This window comes from Anomaloglossus baeobatrachus, chromosome 4 (assembly GCF_048569485.1).
Source record: "Anomaloglossus baeobatrachus isolate aAnoBae1 chromosome 4, aAnoBae1.hap1, whole genome shotgun sequence".
Taxonomy (NCBI): Eukaryota; Metazoa; Chordata; class Amphibia; order Anura; family Aromobatidae; genus Anomaloglossus; species Anomaloglossus baeobatrachus.
Window position 1 is genome coordinate 366,006,895 of NC_134356.1, and position 16,956 is coordinate 366,023,850.

Here is a 16,956-nt window from a genome sequence, read left to right on the forward strand (position 1 = left end):
AATGGCTTCTCTTGGACTCACAATGAAAATTATATTTATATTCCTAAACACAGTATTCTTGCTAACACTCAGGACTTCTTGTCAAGTGGCTAAACCGAGAGCACCGGCTGGAATGGACTCACCCTTTGTGGCTATATGGAACGCACCAACTGAACTGTGCATGAGAAAATACAGAATCCCTATAGATGTCAGTTTATTTGAGACCGTGGGAAGCACACTCCCGACTGCCACAAGCCAGAACATTACTTTATTTTACACTGATAGACTTGGCTTCTATCCATACATAGATCCAGTTACTGGTATTAGTTATAATGGAGGAATTCCTCAAATGAGCAATATGGAGAAGCACTTAAAAAAAGCTGGAGAAGATATTCTTTATTATATACCATCAACAACACAAAAAGGCCTTGCCATTATTGACTGGGAAGACTGGAGGCCAACATGGATAAGAAATTGGGCTTCTAAGGCAATATACAAGAAACACTCTATGGACTTTGCTCAGCAGAGGGACCTGACCCTTGATCATACAAAGGTAGAGTCTAAAGCCAGGCTACAGTTTGAGACTGCAGCAAAACGTTTTATGCTAAATACCCTCCGTCTCGGGAAACAACTGAGACCAAATCAACTTTGGGGGTTCTATCTATTTCCTAACTGCCATAATTATGATTATAAGCAAAATCCTCATCACTACACTGGACGCTGCCCAGAGATCGAAATGTTAAGAAATGATAAACTGAGGTGGTTATGGAAAGAAAGTACAGCACTGTTTCCAAACATGTACCTGGAGACTGCGCTAAAGTCTTCACAGCTAGGTGCTCTCTATACACGTCACCGTATCCAAGAAGCCAAAAGACTATCAACACACTCAAACAAGCTTCACTCCCTTCCTATATATATGTACAGTCGCCCTGTATTTACTGATCATAAGGAGAAATATTTGACACTGGTAAGACATATATACATGACATATAAATTACAATAGTTAATGAGAAAAAATGGCAACATGTTATACAAGGTTTAATGGTAAATTTAAAATTACTGGGTACAGGGCTCCTGGTAGGTATATTAGTGAGGACATCAGAATGTATGGGCTCCTGGTGGTATATATTAGTGAAGACATCAGAATGTATGGACTCCTTTTGGAATATAACAGTGAGAACATTAGAATGTATGGAGTCGTGGGGGTATATATCAGTGAGCAGCGTTGGTCTGGTGTGCCGGGGTAGCGGGGAAACCCCCGGTAGGCCCCGACCTTGTTTTCAAACTAAGCTGTCCCCGTCAGCCTGCAGGGCCCCCCCGCCGGGTGTATTACAATGACCTGCGGCCGCGGCTCCTTACACTGTTGAGCCACTGCCGCAGGTCTGTATGTGGCAGACAGATTACCATACCATAGTTCCAGCAGCATAGCTACAGGGGGGCAGAGGGGCGGTCCTGACCTGGAGGGGGCGCCCGGAGCTTATGAGCTGCAGCGCGGCAGGGGCAGAGCAGAAGCTGCTTCAGAGAGGAAGACAATGCATCCTAGTGGTGGATCTGCCAGGACCTGCGATGACTCATGTGACTGTGTGGGAGGAGCTGGGCAGGAGCTGCCGACCGAGGAACATGTGCCCGAGGAAGATGTGTCTGGTGAGGGGGGGCAGGGTGAGTGACATATGAGGGGTACAGACAGTGACACAGGGGTGTTAAGTGATACTGTGTATGTGGATGATTCTAAGGTTTCAGTGTGTTTGAGAGAGGCATAATTTGGAGTACAGTCAGTCTGTGTGAGATATGCAGGATATGAGGGTGCTGGGTGTGTGTGATTTGGGGGGTGCAGGGGGTGTGTGATTTGGGGGGTGTAGGGTGTGTGTGATTTGGGGCGTGCAGGGGGTGTGTGATTTGGGGGGTGTAGGGTGTGTGTGATTTGGGGGGGTGCAGGGTGTGTGTGATTTGGTGGTGCTGGGTGTGTGTGATTTGGGGGTGCAGGGTGTGTGGACCAGTCCCTGCTGCGTGACGTGGGTGAAGTCCACACGGTAACCATATATCAGTAGGGATTAGGGAAAGAGGGATAGCAGCAGTTAGAGCATGGGACGGGATTGGGAAAGCTGGGTGCTGAGCTGAAAGAAAGGCACTCGCTTACTCATCACCCAACTTTTCTATGTTCTGATATCCATCTTGTCCTCAGCTCCCAGCTTTCCCATTCTCTGATATCAGGGGAAAGCTGGGTGCTGAGGACAAGATGGCAATCAGAACATCTGGATGCTGAGGAAAAGAACCAAGTGTCCAGAGTAATTATACTTTACCACAAGTGTCTTATCCTGTACCGAGAATCAAGTGTCAGTATCCTGTACCCCCAGTGTCAGTGTCAGTATCCTGTACCCCCAGTGTCAGTGTCAGAATCCTGTACCCCCAGTGTCAGTGTCATTACCCTGTACCCCCAGTGTCAGTGTCATTATCCTGTACCCCCTGTGTCATTATCCTGTACCCCCAGTGTCAGTGTCAGTATCCTGTACCCCCAGTGTCAGTATTCTGTACCCCCAGTGTAAGTGTTATTACCCTGTACCCCAGTGTCATTATCCTGTGCCTCCAGTGTCAGTGTCATTATCCTGTACCCCCAGTGTCAGTATCCTGTACCCCCAGTGTCAGTATCCTGTACCCCCAGTGTTGGTGTTATTACCCTGTACCCCCAGTGTCATTATCCTGTGCCTCCAGTGTCAGTGTCATTATCCTATACCCCCAGTGTCATTATCCTGTACCCCAGTGTCAGTGTCATTATCATGTACCCCCAGTGTCATTATCCTGTCATTATCCTGTGCCTTCAGTGTCAGTGTCATTATCCTGTACCCCCAATGTCAGTGTCATTATCCTCTACCCCAGTGTCAGTATCCTCTACCACCAGTGTCAGTGTCATTATCTTGCACACCAGTGTCATTATCCTGTACCCCCAGTGTCAGTGTCATTATCCTGTACCCCAGTATCAGTGTCATTATCCTATACCCCAGTGTCAGTGTCATTATCCTGTACTCCCAGTGTCATTATCCTGTACCCCCCAGTGTCAGTGTTATTATCCTGTACCCCAGTATCAGTGTCATTATCCTATACCCCAGTGTCAGTGTCATTATCCTGTACTCCCAGTGTCATTATCCTGTACCCCCCAGTGTCAGTGTTATTATCCTGTAACCCCAGTGTCAGTGTTATTATCTTAGGCTATATGTAATTACTCTTCAAGGGGCCTCTATATGTGATGATAGTACAGGAGGGGCCTCCATATGTGATGATAGTACAGGAGGGGCCTCCATATGTGATGATAGTACAGGAGGGGCCTCTATATGTGATGATAGTACAGGAGGGGCCTCTATATGTGATGATAGTACAGGAGGGGCCTCCATATGTGATGATAGTACAGGAGGAGCCTCCATATGTGATGATAGTACAGGAGGGGCCTCTATATGTGATGATAGTACAGGAGGGGCCTCTATATGTGATGATAGTACAGGAGGGGCCTCTATATGTGATGATAGTACAGGAGGGGCCTCTATATGTGATGATAGTACAGGAGGGGCTTCCATATGTGATGATAGTACAGGAGGGGCCTCTATATGTGATGATATTACAGGATGGGCCTCTATATGTGATGATATTACAGGACGGGCCTCTATATGTGATGATAGTACAGGACGGGCCCCAATATGTGATGATAGTACAGGAGGGGCCTCTATATGTGATGATAGTACAGGAGGGGCCTCTATATGTGATGATAGTACAGGAGGGGCCTCTATATGTGATGATATTACAGGATGGGCCTCTATATGTGATGATAGTACAGGAGGGGCCTCTATATGTGATGATAGTACAGGAGGGGCCTCTATATGTGATGATAGCACAGGAGGGGCATCTATATGTGATGATAGCACAGGAGGGGCCTCTATATGTGATGATAGTACAGGAGGGGCCTCTATATGTGATGATAGTACAGGAGGGGCCTCTATATGTGATGATAGTACAGGAGGGGCTTCCATATGTGATGATAGTACAGGAGAGGCCTCTATATGTGATGATATTACAGGATGGGCCTCTATATGTGATGATAGTACAGGAGGGGCCTCTATATGTGATGATAGTACAGGAGGGGCTTCTATATGTGATGATAGTACAGGAGGGGCCTCTATATGTTATGATAGTACAGGAGGGGCCTCTATATGTGATGATAGTACAGGAGGGGCCTCTATATGTGATGATAGTACAGGAGGGGCCTCTATATGTGATGATAGTACAGGAGGGGCCTCTATATGTTATGATAGTGTAACGGGGTGCCGGGGGTGCCTCGGGGCTTGTAGTCGTGGCCCCCTTTTCTCTCAGGCCAACCCCCGGCTCCGCCGTCACTACTGGGACAGGGGATTGTTCTGTGGGGCAGAGTGTGGTGGAAAAGAGCATACTATCAGCCGCAGGAAGACTCTTCAGGCAGGGATCAGATAAACCAGACGACATCTTTATTGCACAGAGTTTCACAGACAGCTCAATGCACGGATCTTGTAGCGCACAGTCACAATTCCTGTCCGGGGAAATCTTTCCTTGTTGTCTCCTCTAGTGGGGATGTGCCCGGCTACTCCACTTCACCTAGGCTCCCACTCCGGCTAACACAGACTGGACCCACACCAATTCTGCTTCACCCTTGAGGACACTTCTTCTCTTCTTCCCTTCTTTCTTTCTTTCTTTCTGCCCACTCAGCTCCACACTCTGCCCCTGGCTGTTCCTTCTCCCCCGTCCCGGAATCAACTGACTTCAACACACACACACACTTCTCTCTCTAAGCTGCCGGCTCCTCCTCTCTCCTGCCCTGTTTCTATGGGGGCAGCCGTCCCACCCGGGCTCTAGGGGAAAACCCACTGCACAGTAAAAACATGTTTATTAATAACATCAACAGTAACTACCCCAGAGTGAGGTATCTTCAGGGGGAAACTGCACCTCCTTGTAAGGGGTCTGCCCACCCCTTACATTCCTCCCCTCTTTAAGCCTAAGCCTTCCGGCAAGGCTCGAACCTGTAAAACACAATTTAGCAGCAAGGCAAACTTTGGATAAAACTTTAAAACCTTCATAAACAAAGTCAACCACTGAGCGCCCAAGTTCTGCGCCCGGAGTCCCTCCTGGGAGCTCCCGGTCTTTGTAGGCAGTGTGCCCAGAGGCCTTCAGCAGGCACTCCCGGTCTTTGCTGGTCTTCTGCCCGGAGGCTTTTACAGCACTCCCGGTCTTAGTAGATAGGAGAACAAACAATAAAGTCTTCCTTAACATCACGGAGGGAGCCCCTGGCTCAGTCCAGCATCAGGCTCCTTCCGGGCTCGGTAACTTAAACATGGTTGCAAACTGTGGAACTTTTCCGGCTCTTTAACAACACCGGTCTTCAACACGAACATGTCCATCACCTCCGGTCGTTACGGGTCACTTGGGATGGTAAGCGCGCTGCCATTCGGCCCGCTGAGCCCTCGCATAATCGGAAAGGGACTGACCTGGCAAGCGGCGCAGCCTCCGGAACGGTTCGTAGTTGACTGGTGGTTCTGGCGCCTCTGTCTCCGGTTTTGCCTCTTCAACCCCCGACGGGGGTGACGGGGTCGCTGAACGGGACGGACGGGGACTACCCACGACGATCACCGGGTGTGTGACCATACTCTGGTGGATCGCTAACACCGCCGGTGTCCCCTTGTCTGGGTCAGCACTCAGTCCTGTCATGACTTCTGGCGACACCGCCATCGTGTTTCTCGGCCGGGAAATCTCAGCCAGCACCGGTCTCTGCTGTGTACGTCTCCGGTACTGACACTCTTCCCATCCGATCTCTTGCAGACCTTCCTGTAATGGCGCCGGGAACGGTGGAGATGCTGGGGAAGGTGGAGGTGGGCCTTCTTTTCCCGCTCTTGTATACGCTCCACCCCCAGTCTCACACATTAAATCGACCCAGCATAGGCGACTCTTCTTTTTCTCTGTACTGCCACCCTCTCCACATGTTTTCAGTAACATCTTAGGGCCAGCACCTCCCCTCTTTGGACGGCGTACTCTGTACTTCTTTTTCTTTGCCGGCCAACTCAGGGTCTTTCGTTTGGCGCCAATTCTTCGCGCGCTCGCTGTACTCGTGAAGACAGCGGCCATCTTACCGCCGTCTTGTGCCTGGTCCAACGCCTTAGGCACCACTTGGTCTCCATCTTCTTGGATCGGGACCCCTTGCATATAATCCGGATCCTGCCGACTACGCCACATGTAACGGGGTGCCGGGGGTGCCTCGGGGCTTGTAGTCGTGGCCCCCTTTTCTCTCAGGCCAACCCCCGGCTCCGCCGTCACTACTGGGACAGGGGATTGTTCTGTGGGGCAGAGTGTGGTGGAAAAGAGCATACTATCAGCCGCAGGAAGACTCTTCAGGCAGGGATCAGATAAACCAGACGACATCTTTATTGCACAGAGTTTCACAGACAGCTCAATGCATGGATCTTGTAGCGCACAGTCACAATTCCTGTCCGGGGAAATCTTTCCTTGTTGTCTCCTCTAGTGGGGATGTGCCCGGCTACTCCACTTCACCTAGGCTCCCACTCCGGCTAACACAGACTGGACCCACACCAATTCTGCTTCACCCTTGAGGACACTTCTTCTCTTCTTCCCTTCTTTCTTTCTTTCTTTCTGCCCACTCAGCTCCACACTCTGCCCCTGGCTGTTCCTTCTCCCCCCTCCCGGAATCAACTGACTTCAACACACACACACTTCTCTCTCTAAGCTGCCGGCTCCTCCTCTCTCCTGCCCTGTTTCTATGGGGCAGCCGTCCCACCCGGGCTCTAGGGGAAAACCCACTGCACAGTAAAAACATGTTTATTAATAACATCAACAGTAACTACCCCAGAGTGAGGTATCTTCAGGGGGAAACTGCACCTCCTTGTAAGGGGTCTGCCCACCCCTTACAATAGTACAGGAGGGGCCTCCATATGTGATGATAGTACAGGAGGGGCCTCTATATGTGATGATAGTACAGGAGGGCCTCTATATGTAATGTTAGTACAGGAGGGGCCTCTATATGTGATGATAGTACAGGAGGGGCCTCTATATGTGATGTTAGTACAGGAGGGGCCTCTATATGTGATGATAGTACAGGAGGGGCCTCTATATGTTATGATAGTACAGGAGGGGCCTCTATATGTGATGATAGTACAGGAGGGGCCTCTATATATGATGATAGTACAGGAGGGGCCTCTATATGTGATGATAGTACAGGAGGGGCCTCTATATGTGATGATAATACAGGAGGGGCCTCCATATGTGATGATAGTACAGGAGGGCCTCTATATGTTATGATAGTACAGGAGGGGCCTCTATATGTTATGATAGTACAGGAGGGGCCTCTATATGTGATGATAGTACAGGAGGGGCCTCTATATGTGATGATAGTACAGGAGGGGCCTCTATATGTTATGATAGTACAGGAGGGGCCTCTATATGTGATGATAGTACAGGAGGGGCCTCTATATGTGATGATAGTACAGGAGGGGCCTCCATATGTGATGATAGTACAGGAGGGGCTTCTATATGTGATGATAGTACAGGAGGGGCCTCCATATGTGATGATAGTACAGGAGGGGCCTCTATATGTGATGATAGTACAGGAGGGGCCTCTATATGTGATGATAGTACAGGAGGGGCCTCCATATGTGATGATAGTACAGGAGGGACCTCAATCTAAATATATGTAAAAAAAAAAAAGCCTGACCTGCCTATAGAGCAGTGTTGTCAGAATACACAGGACTAGTAAAGGGTTTATCCAACATGTTAGACTATGTTTGCACGTTGCGTTTTTTCTTATGTTTTTGTTGCGTTTTAAACAGCACTGTGTTAATGACAAAATGCATGTGTTTTCCTTCCCCAGCAAAGTCTCTGAGAAATCAGAATTTCCATGCGCATGTTGCAGTTTTTTGTCAGTGTTTTGTTGACAAATATTTGTCAAAATCTTTGACAAAAAAAAGCAGCATGTCACTTCTTGATTGCGTTTTGTCAACATTTGTTACTCATTGATTTCTCAATATGAAAACGCACAGTCCAAAACGCAACAAAAATGCGAGGAAAACGCTTGCATTTTTACTGCGTTTTTTTGTCAAACACAGTGGTTAAATTTGTCAAAAGTCTGCAGAGGGGGCAGTTTTATTGTCAAACCGGAACGCAGCGTGCGCATATACCCTAAAACTAATTTGGAAAGCATAGTGCAGCTTTTAATGGCCTCTGTCTCACAGAATGACTGATCACATCCAGTACAGACCCTGGAGCCGATCATTACTGATAATTATGTAAATGTGGAAGGTGGAAAGAGAAGACAAATATTCACCAGTCTCCACATGGAAGAGTGTATTATTTATTATTATTATTATTATTATTATTATTATTATTTATTTATAGAGCACCATTAATTCCATGGTGCTGTACATGAGAAGGGGGTTACATACAAAATACATATACAAATTAGGGCCCTGCCCTTGCGTACTTACATTCTATAGGATTATGGGGAGGAGACAGTAGGTGGGGTGTAGATTGGAGTGTATGGAGGGTAATACTGCTCACCTCCACATACTGACTCTATAGAGGATTTCCCTATATGGTGGATAGATGGCGGCAGAGATGGATTAATGTTAGTAAACTTTTCCATCTGAAGATGCTGGATAACGTTCTGCTTCTCTTTGATTATTGTTTGGCTGATGGACTTGGTGGTTTTCCTAGGACAAGGAATGTCCGTGTGTAATGCCTGCTTTACACGCTTCAATAAATCTTTCAATCCGTCGTCGGGGTCAAGTTGTAAGTGACGCACATCCTGCATCGTTCGTGACGTATTTGCGTGTGACACCTACGTGCAATCAAGATTGAACGAAAATACGGTGATCGCATACACGTCGTTTATTCCTCATACATTGGACGTTTTGTTGTATGAACCTAGTCAATTGAAACGTGTGACATCCCTCATACGATTTTGGTGTCTGATGCTATGTGCGCAGGTGTGCGCTCTGCACCGTAGCTTAAAAAAGGTCCGCTTCAGAGCGCAGCTGAAAAGCTGCGTTCTGAAGTGCCTCACAATGTCTGTCATTGACTAATCTCTGTCAGTCCGTCACTATCTCTGTCCCTCTCTCTCTGTCCATGTCAGTCTATCCCTCTTACCCCCTCTCTCATACTCACCGATCTCCGATCCCCGGCCCGGCTCTGCACGGCATTCACACTGCTCCGGCGGCTTTTACTGTTTTGAAAAAGCCGGCCGCCCATTAAACAATCTCGTATTCCCTGCTTTCCCCGCCCACCGGCGCCTATGATTGGTTACAGTGAGACACGCCCCCACGCTGAGTGACAGGTGTCACACTGCACCCAATCACAGCAGCCGGTGGGCGTGTCTATACTGTGCAGTGAAATAAATAATTAAATAATTTAAAAAAACGGCGTGCGGTTCCCCCCAATTTTAAAACCAGCCAGATAAAGCCATACGGCTGAAGGCTGGTATTCTTAGGATGGGGAGCTCCACGTTATGGGGAGCCCCCCAGCCTAACAATATCAGCCAACAGCCGCCCAGAATTGCCGCATACATTAGATGCGACAGTTCTGGGACTGTACCCGGCTCTTCCCGATTTGCCCTGGTGCGTTGGCAAATCGGGGTAATAAGGAGTTATTGGCAGCCCATAGCTGCCAATAAGTCCTAGATTAATCATGTCAGGCGTCTATGAGACACCTTCCATGATTAATCTGTAAATTACAGTAAATAAACACACACACGCCCGAAAAAATCCTTTATTATAAATAAAAAACACATTGGAATGTTTGGGTTCCTGGTAGTTATAAATTAGTGACGACATAAGAATGTATGGGCTCCAAGTAGTATATGTTAATGAGGACATCAGAATGTGTGGGTTCCTGGTAGGTATTCAGTACTGACCAAAAGTTTGGACACACCTTCTCATCTCTAGAACAACTATTAAGAGGAGACTTTGTGCAGCAGGCCTTCATGGTAAAATAGTTGCTAGGAAACCAGTGCTAAGGACAGGCAACAAGAAGAAGAGACTTGTTTGGGCTAAAGAACACAAGGAATGGACATTAGACCAGTGGAAATCTGTGCTTTGGTCTGATGAGTCCAAATTTGAGATCTTTGGATCCAACCACTGTGTCTTTGTAGAAAAGGTGAACGGATGGACTCTAAATGCCTGGTTCCCACAGTGAAGCATGAAGGAGGAGGTGTGATGGTGTGCGGGTGCTTTATTGCTGACACGGTTGGGAATTTATTCCAAATTGAAGGCATACAGAACCAGCATGCCTACCACAGCATCTTGCAGCGGTGTGCTATTCCATCTGGTTTGCATTTAGTTGGCCCATCATTTATTTTTCAACAGGACATTGACCCCAAACACACCTCCAGGCTGTGTAAGGGCTATTTGACTAAGAAGGAGATTGATGGGGTGCTACGCCAGATGACCTGGTCTCCACAGTCACCAGACCTGAACCCAATCGAGATGGTTTGGAGTGAGCTGGACCGCAGAGTGAAGGCAGAAGGGTCAACAAATGCTAAGCATCTCTGGGAACTCCTTCAAGACTGTTGGAAAACCATTTCCGGTGACTACCTCTTGAAGGTCATCAAGAGAATGCCAAGAGTGTGCAAAGCAGTAATCAAAGCAAAAGGTGGCTACTTTGAAGAACCTAGAATATAAGACATATTTTCAGTTGTTTCACACGTTTTTAAGTATTTTACTCCACATGTTTTAATTCCTAGTTTTGATGCCTTCAATGTGAATCTACAATTTTTAGTCATGAAAATAAAGAAAACTCTTTGAATAGGGAGGTATGTCCAAACGTTTGGTCTGCACTGTATATGTGTCTGTATGTATGTATGTATGTATCTGCTCTTTGTATGCTTGTATCTGTATGAAAATGCTCAGTGAATACATGCGTATGTGCTATGTGTGTGTATACATATTATGTGTGTGTAACATACAGTGATTTTTGGTTACAGATTGTATGTAGTATTCCTTAATAAACCCCCGGATGCACAGATAAGAATTCATAGGTGTAAACATGTTGGCAATCGCCCAATGAGGAAGAAAAATGCTGCTCATTCATTGGATGATTAGATTCTTTATGACAGAACAAAAATCATTGTTGTCAGCAGCACAAGGCCCGGTGCAAGCTGCAGATAACATGATACTGTATGGGGACAAATTGATCCATAAAGTGGGCTTTACACGCAGGTACGATGTTGTTTCTCGTTCCTGCGGTGTCACACATAGCGATGTGTGCTGCCGCAGGAACGACAAACAACCTGTGTTCCAAACGAGGAACAATTTTTTAAAAATGAATTACGTGTACACGCCAAACGATTTGACACCTTTTTGTGATTGTTACTGATCGCAAAAAGGTGTCACACACAACGACATCGCTAACAAGGCCGGATGTGTGTCACCAACACTGTGACCCCGACGATATCTCATTAGCGATATCATTGTGTGTAAATGGGCCTTTAGTGATTGTTCTGTGCCAATCATTCTTCCTCAAAAAGGTCGGGAAACAATCACTGAATTATTTCAATGTGGTTGATGGCGCCATTTAACAGTTTTAACTGAGCACATGTAAATGTAACTTAAATTTAACTTTAAATGTTTGCGTGTTATGGTGCAATATCTTAGCATTTACTGCCCTACTTTAATCTTTTGCCCAGTTCCCAATTTTTTCTAAAACCAACCCTTACTGATTCTAGAACAAGTGGTTATGAAAGTCATAATACTGAATTTGCACTGTATATATTAACCCTTTCAAGACTTAGGCGGTCCCATGCCTCAATATTTAGAATACATTTTTTTTTACACAGATTATGTAATTTCATTGTAGAATTATAGTTAGGATTATTTTCTTTTTCTCATTTTCAGACTGATCTTGTGAACACAATAGGTGAAAGTGCTGCTTTAGGGGCCAATGGAATTATAGTATGGGGTAGTGTGAACCTGACACGAAGTCTGGTATGTAGTTCATACTCTCTTATATCAGTCTTATATATCAATGTATCAACAAAAAAAACTCAGGCTCTTTGAATGGGTCCTATCTTGTTTAAATGAAATCTTGTATTATTGTGCAAAAGTTGTAAACTATGAGTAGTAAAACAAGAAAAATTATATTCACTATCACCATTATTATACCTTCCCATAGAAGGAGGGAAACATGTTCTTTATACCTCATGGTGCCCTCTGCAAAATTTAAAGCACACAAATGTCCTCAGAGAGGTGGTTTGGTAAACCCAGACTTCTTGATCAGTGTAGGTTAGATCACTTGAAACTACATTGATTAGCAGAACACAGAACTTTTATCTTCGATAGAATGAAACAGCAATGCACATGCTCAATTGCTACTTTAAACTGTAAAATTAGAGAGCGCAATAGGGCTTTACCCGGATAACAACTCGCTTGATTTTCTTAGTCCTGAGGAAGGGGCCTTGATCCCAGAAACGCGTCAACCTATAGAATAAAATACCATTAATCAACAATACTTTTCATTGGCGGTAGCAAGGCATAATACTCTATCTTCTCTCCAGCACCTAACAATTGCTACTTTATTCATGCCCTGTGGGGCTGCTGGGCGCTGTGCTTGGCTTTTTTCAGTAGTCCCATAGAGAATAAATGAAGGCTGCGCTCAGGCATTTGACAGCTTCACTCCATTAGGTAATGGGGATAACTGGGACCTTTGGGCATAAAAAAATCCCTGTCTTGCCGATTGGTGAGGGTCAAGGTGGGCAGTTGCTCACTGGATAGATGATAATTTGTTGTCACCTTACAACCCCAATAAGGCAGATACACAGATCTGTAACATCTGTCAAAAAATATTGGCTCAAAAAGGCTACCTTGGACAGACTTGGTGCTAGCCACTCCATCTGACAGATTCCAGAGGAACCACGTCTTGCAATAGAATCTTTCAACTTCGTAAAAAAAATTATGCTTAAAATATTATGCTGATTTAAAGTAGACATGTGGAAATGTTTTTATTATTTATTTTGTGTGGTATAACTATCTTGTTCAAGGGCATAAAGGCCCCGTTACACGCAACGACGGATCTAACGATATATCGCCGGGGTCACTGATTCCGTGACGCACATCCGGCATCGTTAGCGACATCCTTACGTGTGACAGCAAGGAACGACCATTAACAATGGAAAATACTCACCTTATTGTCCATCGTTGACACGTCGTTCCTTTTTAAAAAATCGTTGATTGTTGAGCACACAGGTTGTTCGTCGTTCCCGAGGCAGCACACATCGCTACGTGTAACACCTCGGGAATGACGAACTGCAGCTTACATGCGGTCGCTGGCAATGCGGAAGGAAGCAGATGGGTGGGATGTTACCTCCCGCTCATCTCCGCCCCTCCGCTTCTATTGGGCAGCCGCTTAGTGACGCTGCTGTAACGCCGCACGAACCGCCCCCTTAAAAAGGAGGCGGTTCGCCGGCAACAGCGACGTCGCTAGGTAGGTAAGTCCGTGTGACGGCACCAAACGATTTTGTGCGCCACGGGCAGCGATTTGCCCATGACGCACAAACGATGGGGGCGGGTGCTTTCACCAGCGATATCGCTAGCGATATCGCTGCGTGTAACACCCCCTTAAGAATTCAAACTTTTAAAACTGTGGTATTTTCAAATTGTCAATTTTTTTACATTTTCATAAATAAACAAAAATCCTATTGACTAAAATTTACTACTAACATGAAGTACAATATGTCATGAAAAAAACAATATCAGAATCACTGGGCTATGTTGAAGCATTCCAATGTTGTTACCACATACAGTGGTATGCAAAGATTTGGGCACCCCATTTTAAAATTACTGTTATTGTGAACAGTTAAGCAAGTTGAAGATGAAATGATATCTAAATGGCATAAAGTTAAAGACACATTTCCTTTGTATTTTATTCAAAAAGTTTTTATTTTCATCTTTTACATATTTAAATTAACAAAAAAAGAAAATGGGTTGGTGCAAAAGTTCCGGCCCCCTTGATGGTTAGTACCTAGTAGCACCCTCTTTGGCAAGTATCACAGCTTGTAAACGCTTTTTGTAGCCAGCCAAGAGTCTTTCAGTTCTTGTTTGAGGGATTTTCATCCATTCTTCCTTTGAAATGTCTTCCAGTTCTGAGAGATTACTGGGTTGTCCTGCATGCACTGCAGTTTTGAGGTCTAGCCACAGATTTTCAATGATGTTCAGATCAGGGGTCTGTGAGGGCAATTGTAAAACCTTCAGCTTGTGCCTTTTGGGGTAGTCTATTCTGGATTTTTACTTGTGTTTACGATCATTATCCATTTGTAGAAGCCATCCTCTCTTCAACTTCAGCTTTTTACAGCACAATTTCTGTGAGAGCTGCTCATAGAATTGCTAGAGAGGCAAATCAGAATCCCCTCAAGACTGCAAAAGACCGTCAGGAAGATCTAGTAGATTCTGGTTTTGTGGTACATTGTTCTACTGTTCAGAGACACCAGCACAAATATGGCCTTCATGGAAGAATCATCAGAAGAAAACCTCTCCTGCGTCCTCACTATAAAATGTATCATCAGATGTATGCAAATGTACATCTAAACAAGTCTGATGCATTTTTGAAACAAGTTCTGTGGACCGATGAGGTTAAAATAAAACTCTTAGGCCACAATAATCAAAGGTTTGTGTGAAGAAAAAAGGGCACAGAATTTCAGTAAAAGAACACGTCGCCAACAATTAAACATGGGGGTAGATCAATCATGCTTTGTAGCTGTGTAACAGCCAATGGCACAGGGAACATTTCATGGGTAGAATAATGTTTTCAATGAAATTTAAACAAATTATTGATGCAGACATAATACCATCTGCAAAAAAACTGAACTTAAAAAGAGGATGGCTTCTATAAATGGATGATAATCCTAAACACACATCAAAATACACAATAGACTACCTCAAAAGGCGCGAGATGAAGGTTTACAATGGCTCTCACAGTCCTCTGATCTGAGCATCATTGAAAATCCTGGCTAGACCTCAGAAGAGCAGTGCATCCGATCTGAACATCATTGAAAATCCTGGCTAGACCTCAGAAGAGCAGTGTATCCGATCTGAACATCATTGAAAATCCTGGCTAGACCTCAGAAGAGCAGTGTATCCGATCTGAACATCATTGAAAATCCTGGCTAGACCTCAGAAGAGCAGTGTATCCGATCTGAACATCATTGAAAATCCTGGGTAGAACTCAGAAGAGCAGTGCATGCAAGACGACCCAGGAATCTCACAGAACTGGAAGAGTTTTCCAAGGGAGAATGGATAAAAATCCCTCAAGCAAGAATTGAAAGACTCATGACTGGCTACAAAAAGCATTTATAAACTGTGATAGTTGCCAAAAGGGGGTGCTACTTGATACCAACCATCAGGGTGCCCAAACTTTTGCATCAGCCCATTTTCCTTTATTGCTAATTTACAAATTTAAAAGATGAAAATAATAAAATACAAAAAATACAAAGGAAATGTGTCATCCTTAACGTTATACCTTTTAGAGATCATTTAATCTTAAACTTGCTTAACTGTTCACAAAAACAGTAACTTTGACAAGGGGTGCCCAAACTTTTGCATACTACTGTAAAGTGATGCTCGTCAGAATTGTATATTTTTTCATAAATCAATAGAAATGATTGTGCTTTATTGTCTTAATATTGTGCTTTTGTTGTGCTTTTGTATGGGGGAGAACATAAAAGCAAATTTTCAACTTATGTGTACATGATGAAAAACTCACTTTATGGACTAAGCATTATATATTTGTGATAAAGATAGATCTAATCTTTATGTTGTGCTTTGTTTTTTAGAACATGTGTATGAGTTTAAATTCTTTCATCATCAACACTTTGAACCCGTACATCATTAATGTTTCATTATCAGCTAAGTTGTGTAGTGCAATACTTTGCCAAAATAATGGAGTCTGCACCCGCAAAGACTGGAACACAAACACTTACCTTCACTTAAATGTAACAAACATTACAATAAAACGATATAAAAGCAGTTATAAGGTGAGTGGAAGTCCAAGTCTGGAAGACCTAAAATATTACGCTGAAAAATTTATCTGCCATTGTTATGCTGGATATATATGTAAAAAGCCTCTAGAGCCGATTAAAATGGAACCCATGGATATTTGTATGGCACACAATATTTGTATTAAGGTCAATAAAAAATAATTGTAGGTTTTTAGTTAAGTATAATATATATGTACATCAATAACATTTCATATTTTAAAAAGTTGTGTACAATTGTCACTGTTTTTGTGGTTTAGAACTGAAATTTCCATTTTACGTACCATAATTCCATGTTATACGAAATGGATATTTATTTATATGTAATGTATGTCATTGCGAAATGTCATTTTTTAGGCCTCATACCAGCAATTTTATGCACAATGCATAAATTGGACCCATATTGTTCTACATCAACTATTGTTTTCCAAAGCTCATGCAGCCATAGACGCTGAATATGCTATGTGCTTCATGTTTTGCTTATGCTGATTTTTTTGTGAAAGTACCATAAAATGACAGAATGATTATGCTCATCACACAAAACTACACTGTGACCAAAATGCCATTACAGAACTAAGATAATTCCATAAATTCAGTACCACAACTAAACTTAATATATACAATTTTTAACATTGATTTTTCAACAACATTTACATAGTTCCCCTTAAACCACTCAAGTGTTCCTTTAGCAGTATGCTTTGGGTTATTGTCTTGTTGGAAGGTGAACCTCCATGCAAGTCTCAAATCAATGACAGACTGAAACAGGTTTTTAGTCAAGAATATCGATGTATTTTGCACCATTTATCTTTCCCTTAACTCAGACCATTTTCCCTGTCCTTGCTGCTGAAAAATTTCCCCACAGCATGATGCTGCCACTATCATGTTTCACTGTGAGAATGGTGTTCTTAGGGTGATGAGCTGTGTTGGCTTGGTGCCAGACA

The 16,956-nt window shown here is 44.3% G+C and overlaps 1 protein-coding gene across 1 annotated transcript; it reads left to right on the forward strand.

The window, feature by feature from the left end:
- The first annotated feature begins 112 nt into the window (after nucleotides 1–112).
- On the forward strand, nucleotides 113–16,180 carry LOC142302414 (hyaluronidase PH-20-like). The gene is made up of 3 exons (XM_075343474.1): nucleotides 113–946; nucleotides 11,886–11,975; nucleotides 15,815–16,180. The coding sequence occupies exons 1-3, from the start codon at nucleotides 113–115 to the stop codon at nucleotides 16,178–16,180; spliced, it is 1,290 nt and encodes a 429-aa protein (XP_075199589.1).
- Nucleotides 16,181–16,956: the final 776 nt, after the last annotated feature.

What these genes read in the sequence shown, in the direction of transcription:
- LOC142302414 (XM_075343474.1), top strand. Translation starts at nt 113, where the DNA reads ATGGACTCACCCTTTGTGGCTATATGGAACGCACCAACTGAACTGTGC. An exon ending in AGGAGAAATATTTGACACTG is followed by an intron (nt 947 to 11,885) that starts GTAAGACATATA and finishes TCTCATTTTCAG; the next exon opens with ACTGATCTTGTGAACACAAT. An exon ending in TGAACCTGACACGAAGTCTG is followed by an intron (nt 11,976 to 15,814) that starts GTATGTAGTTCA and finishes TTTGTTTTTTAG; the next exon opens with AACATGTGTATGAGTTTAAA.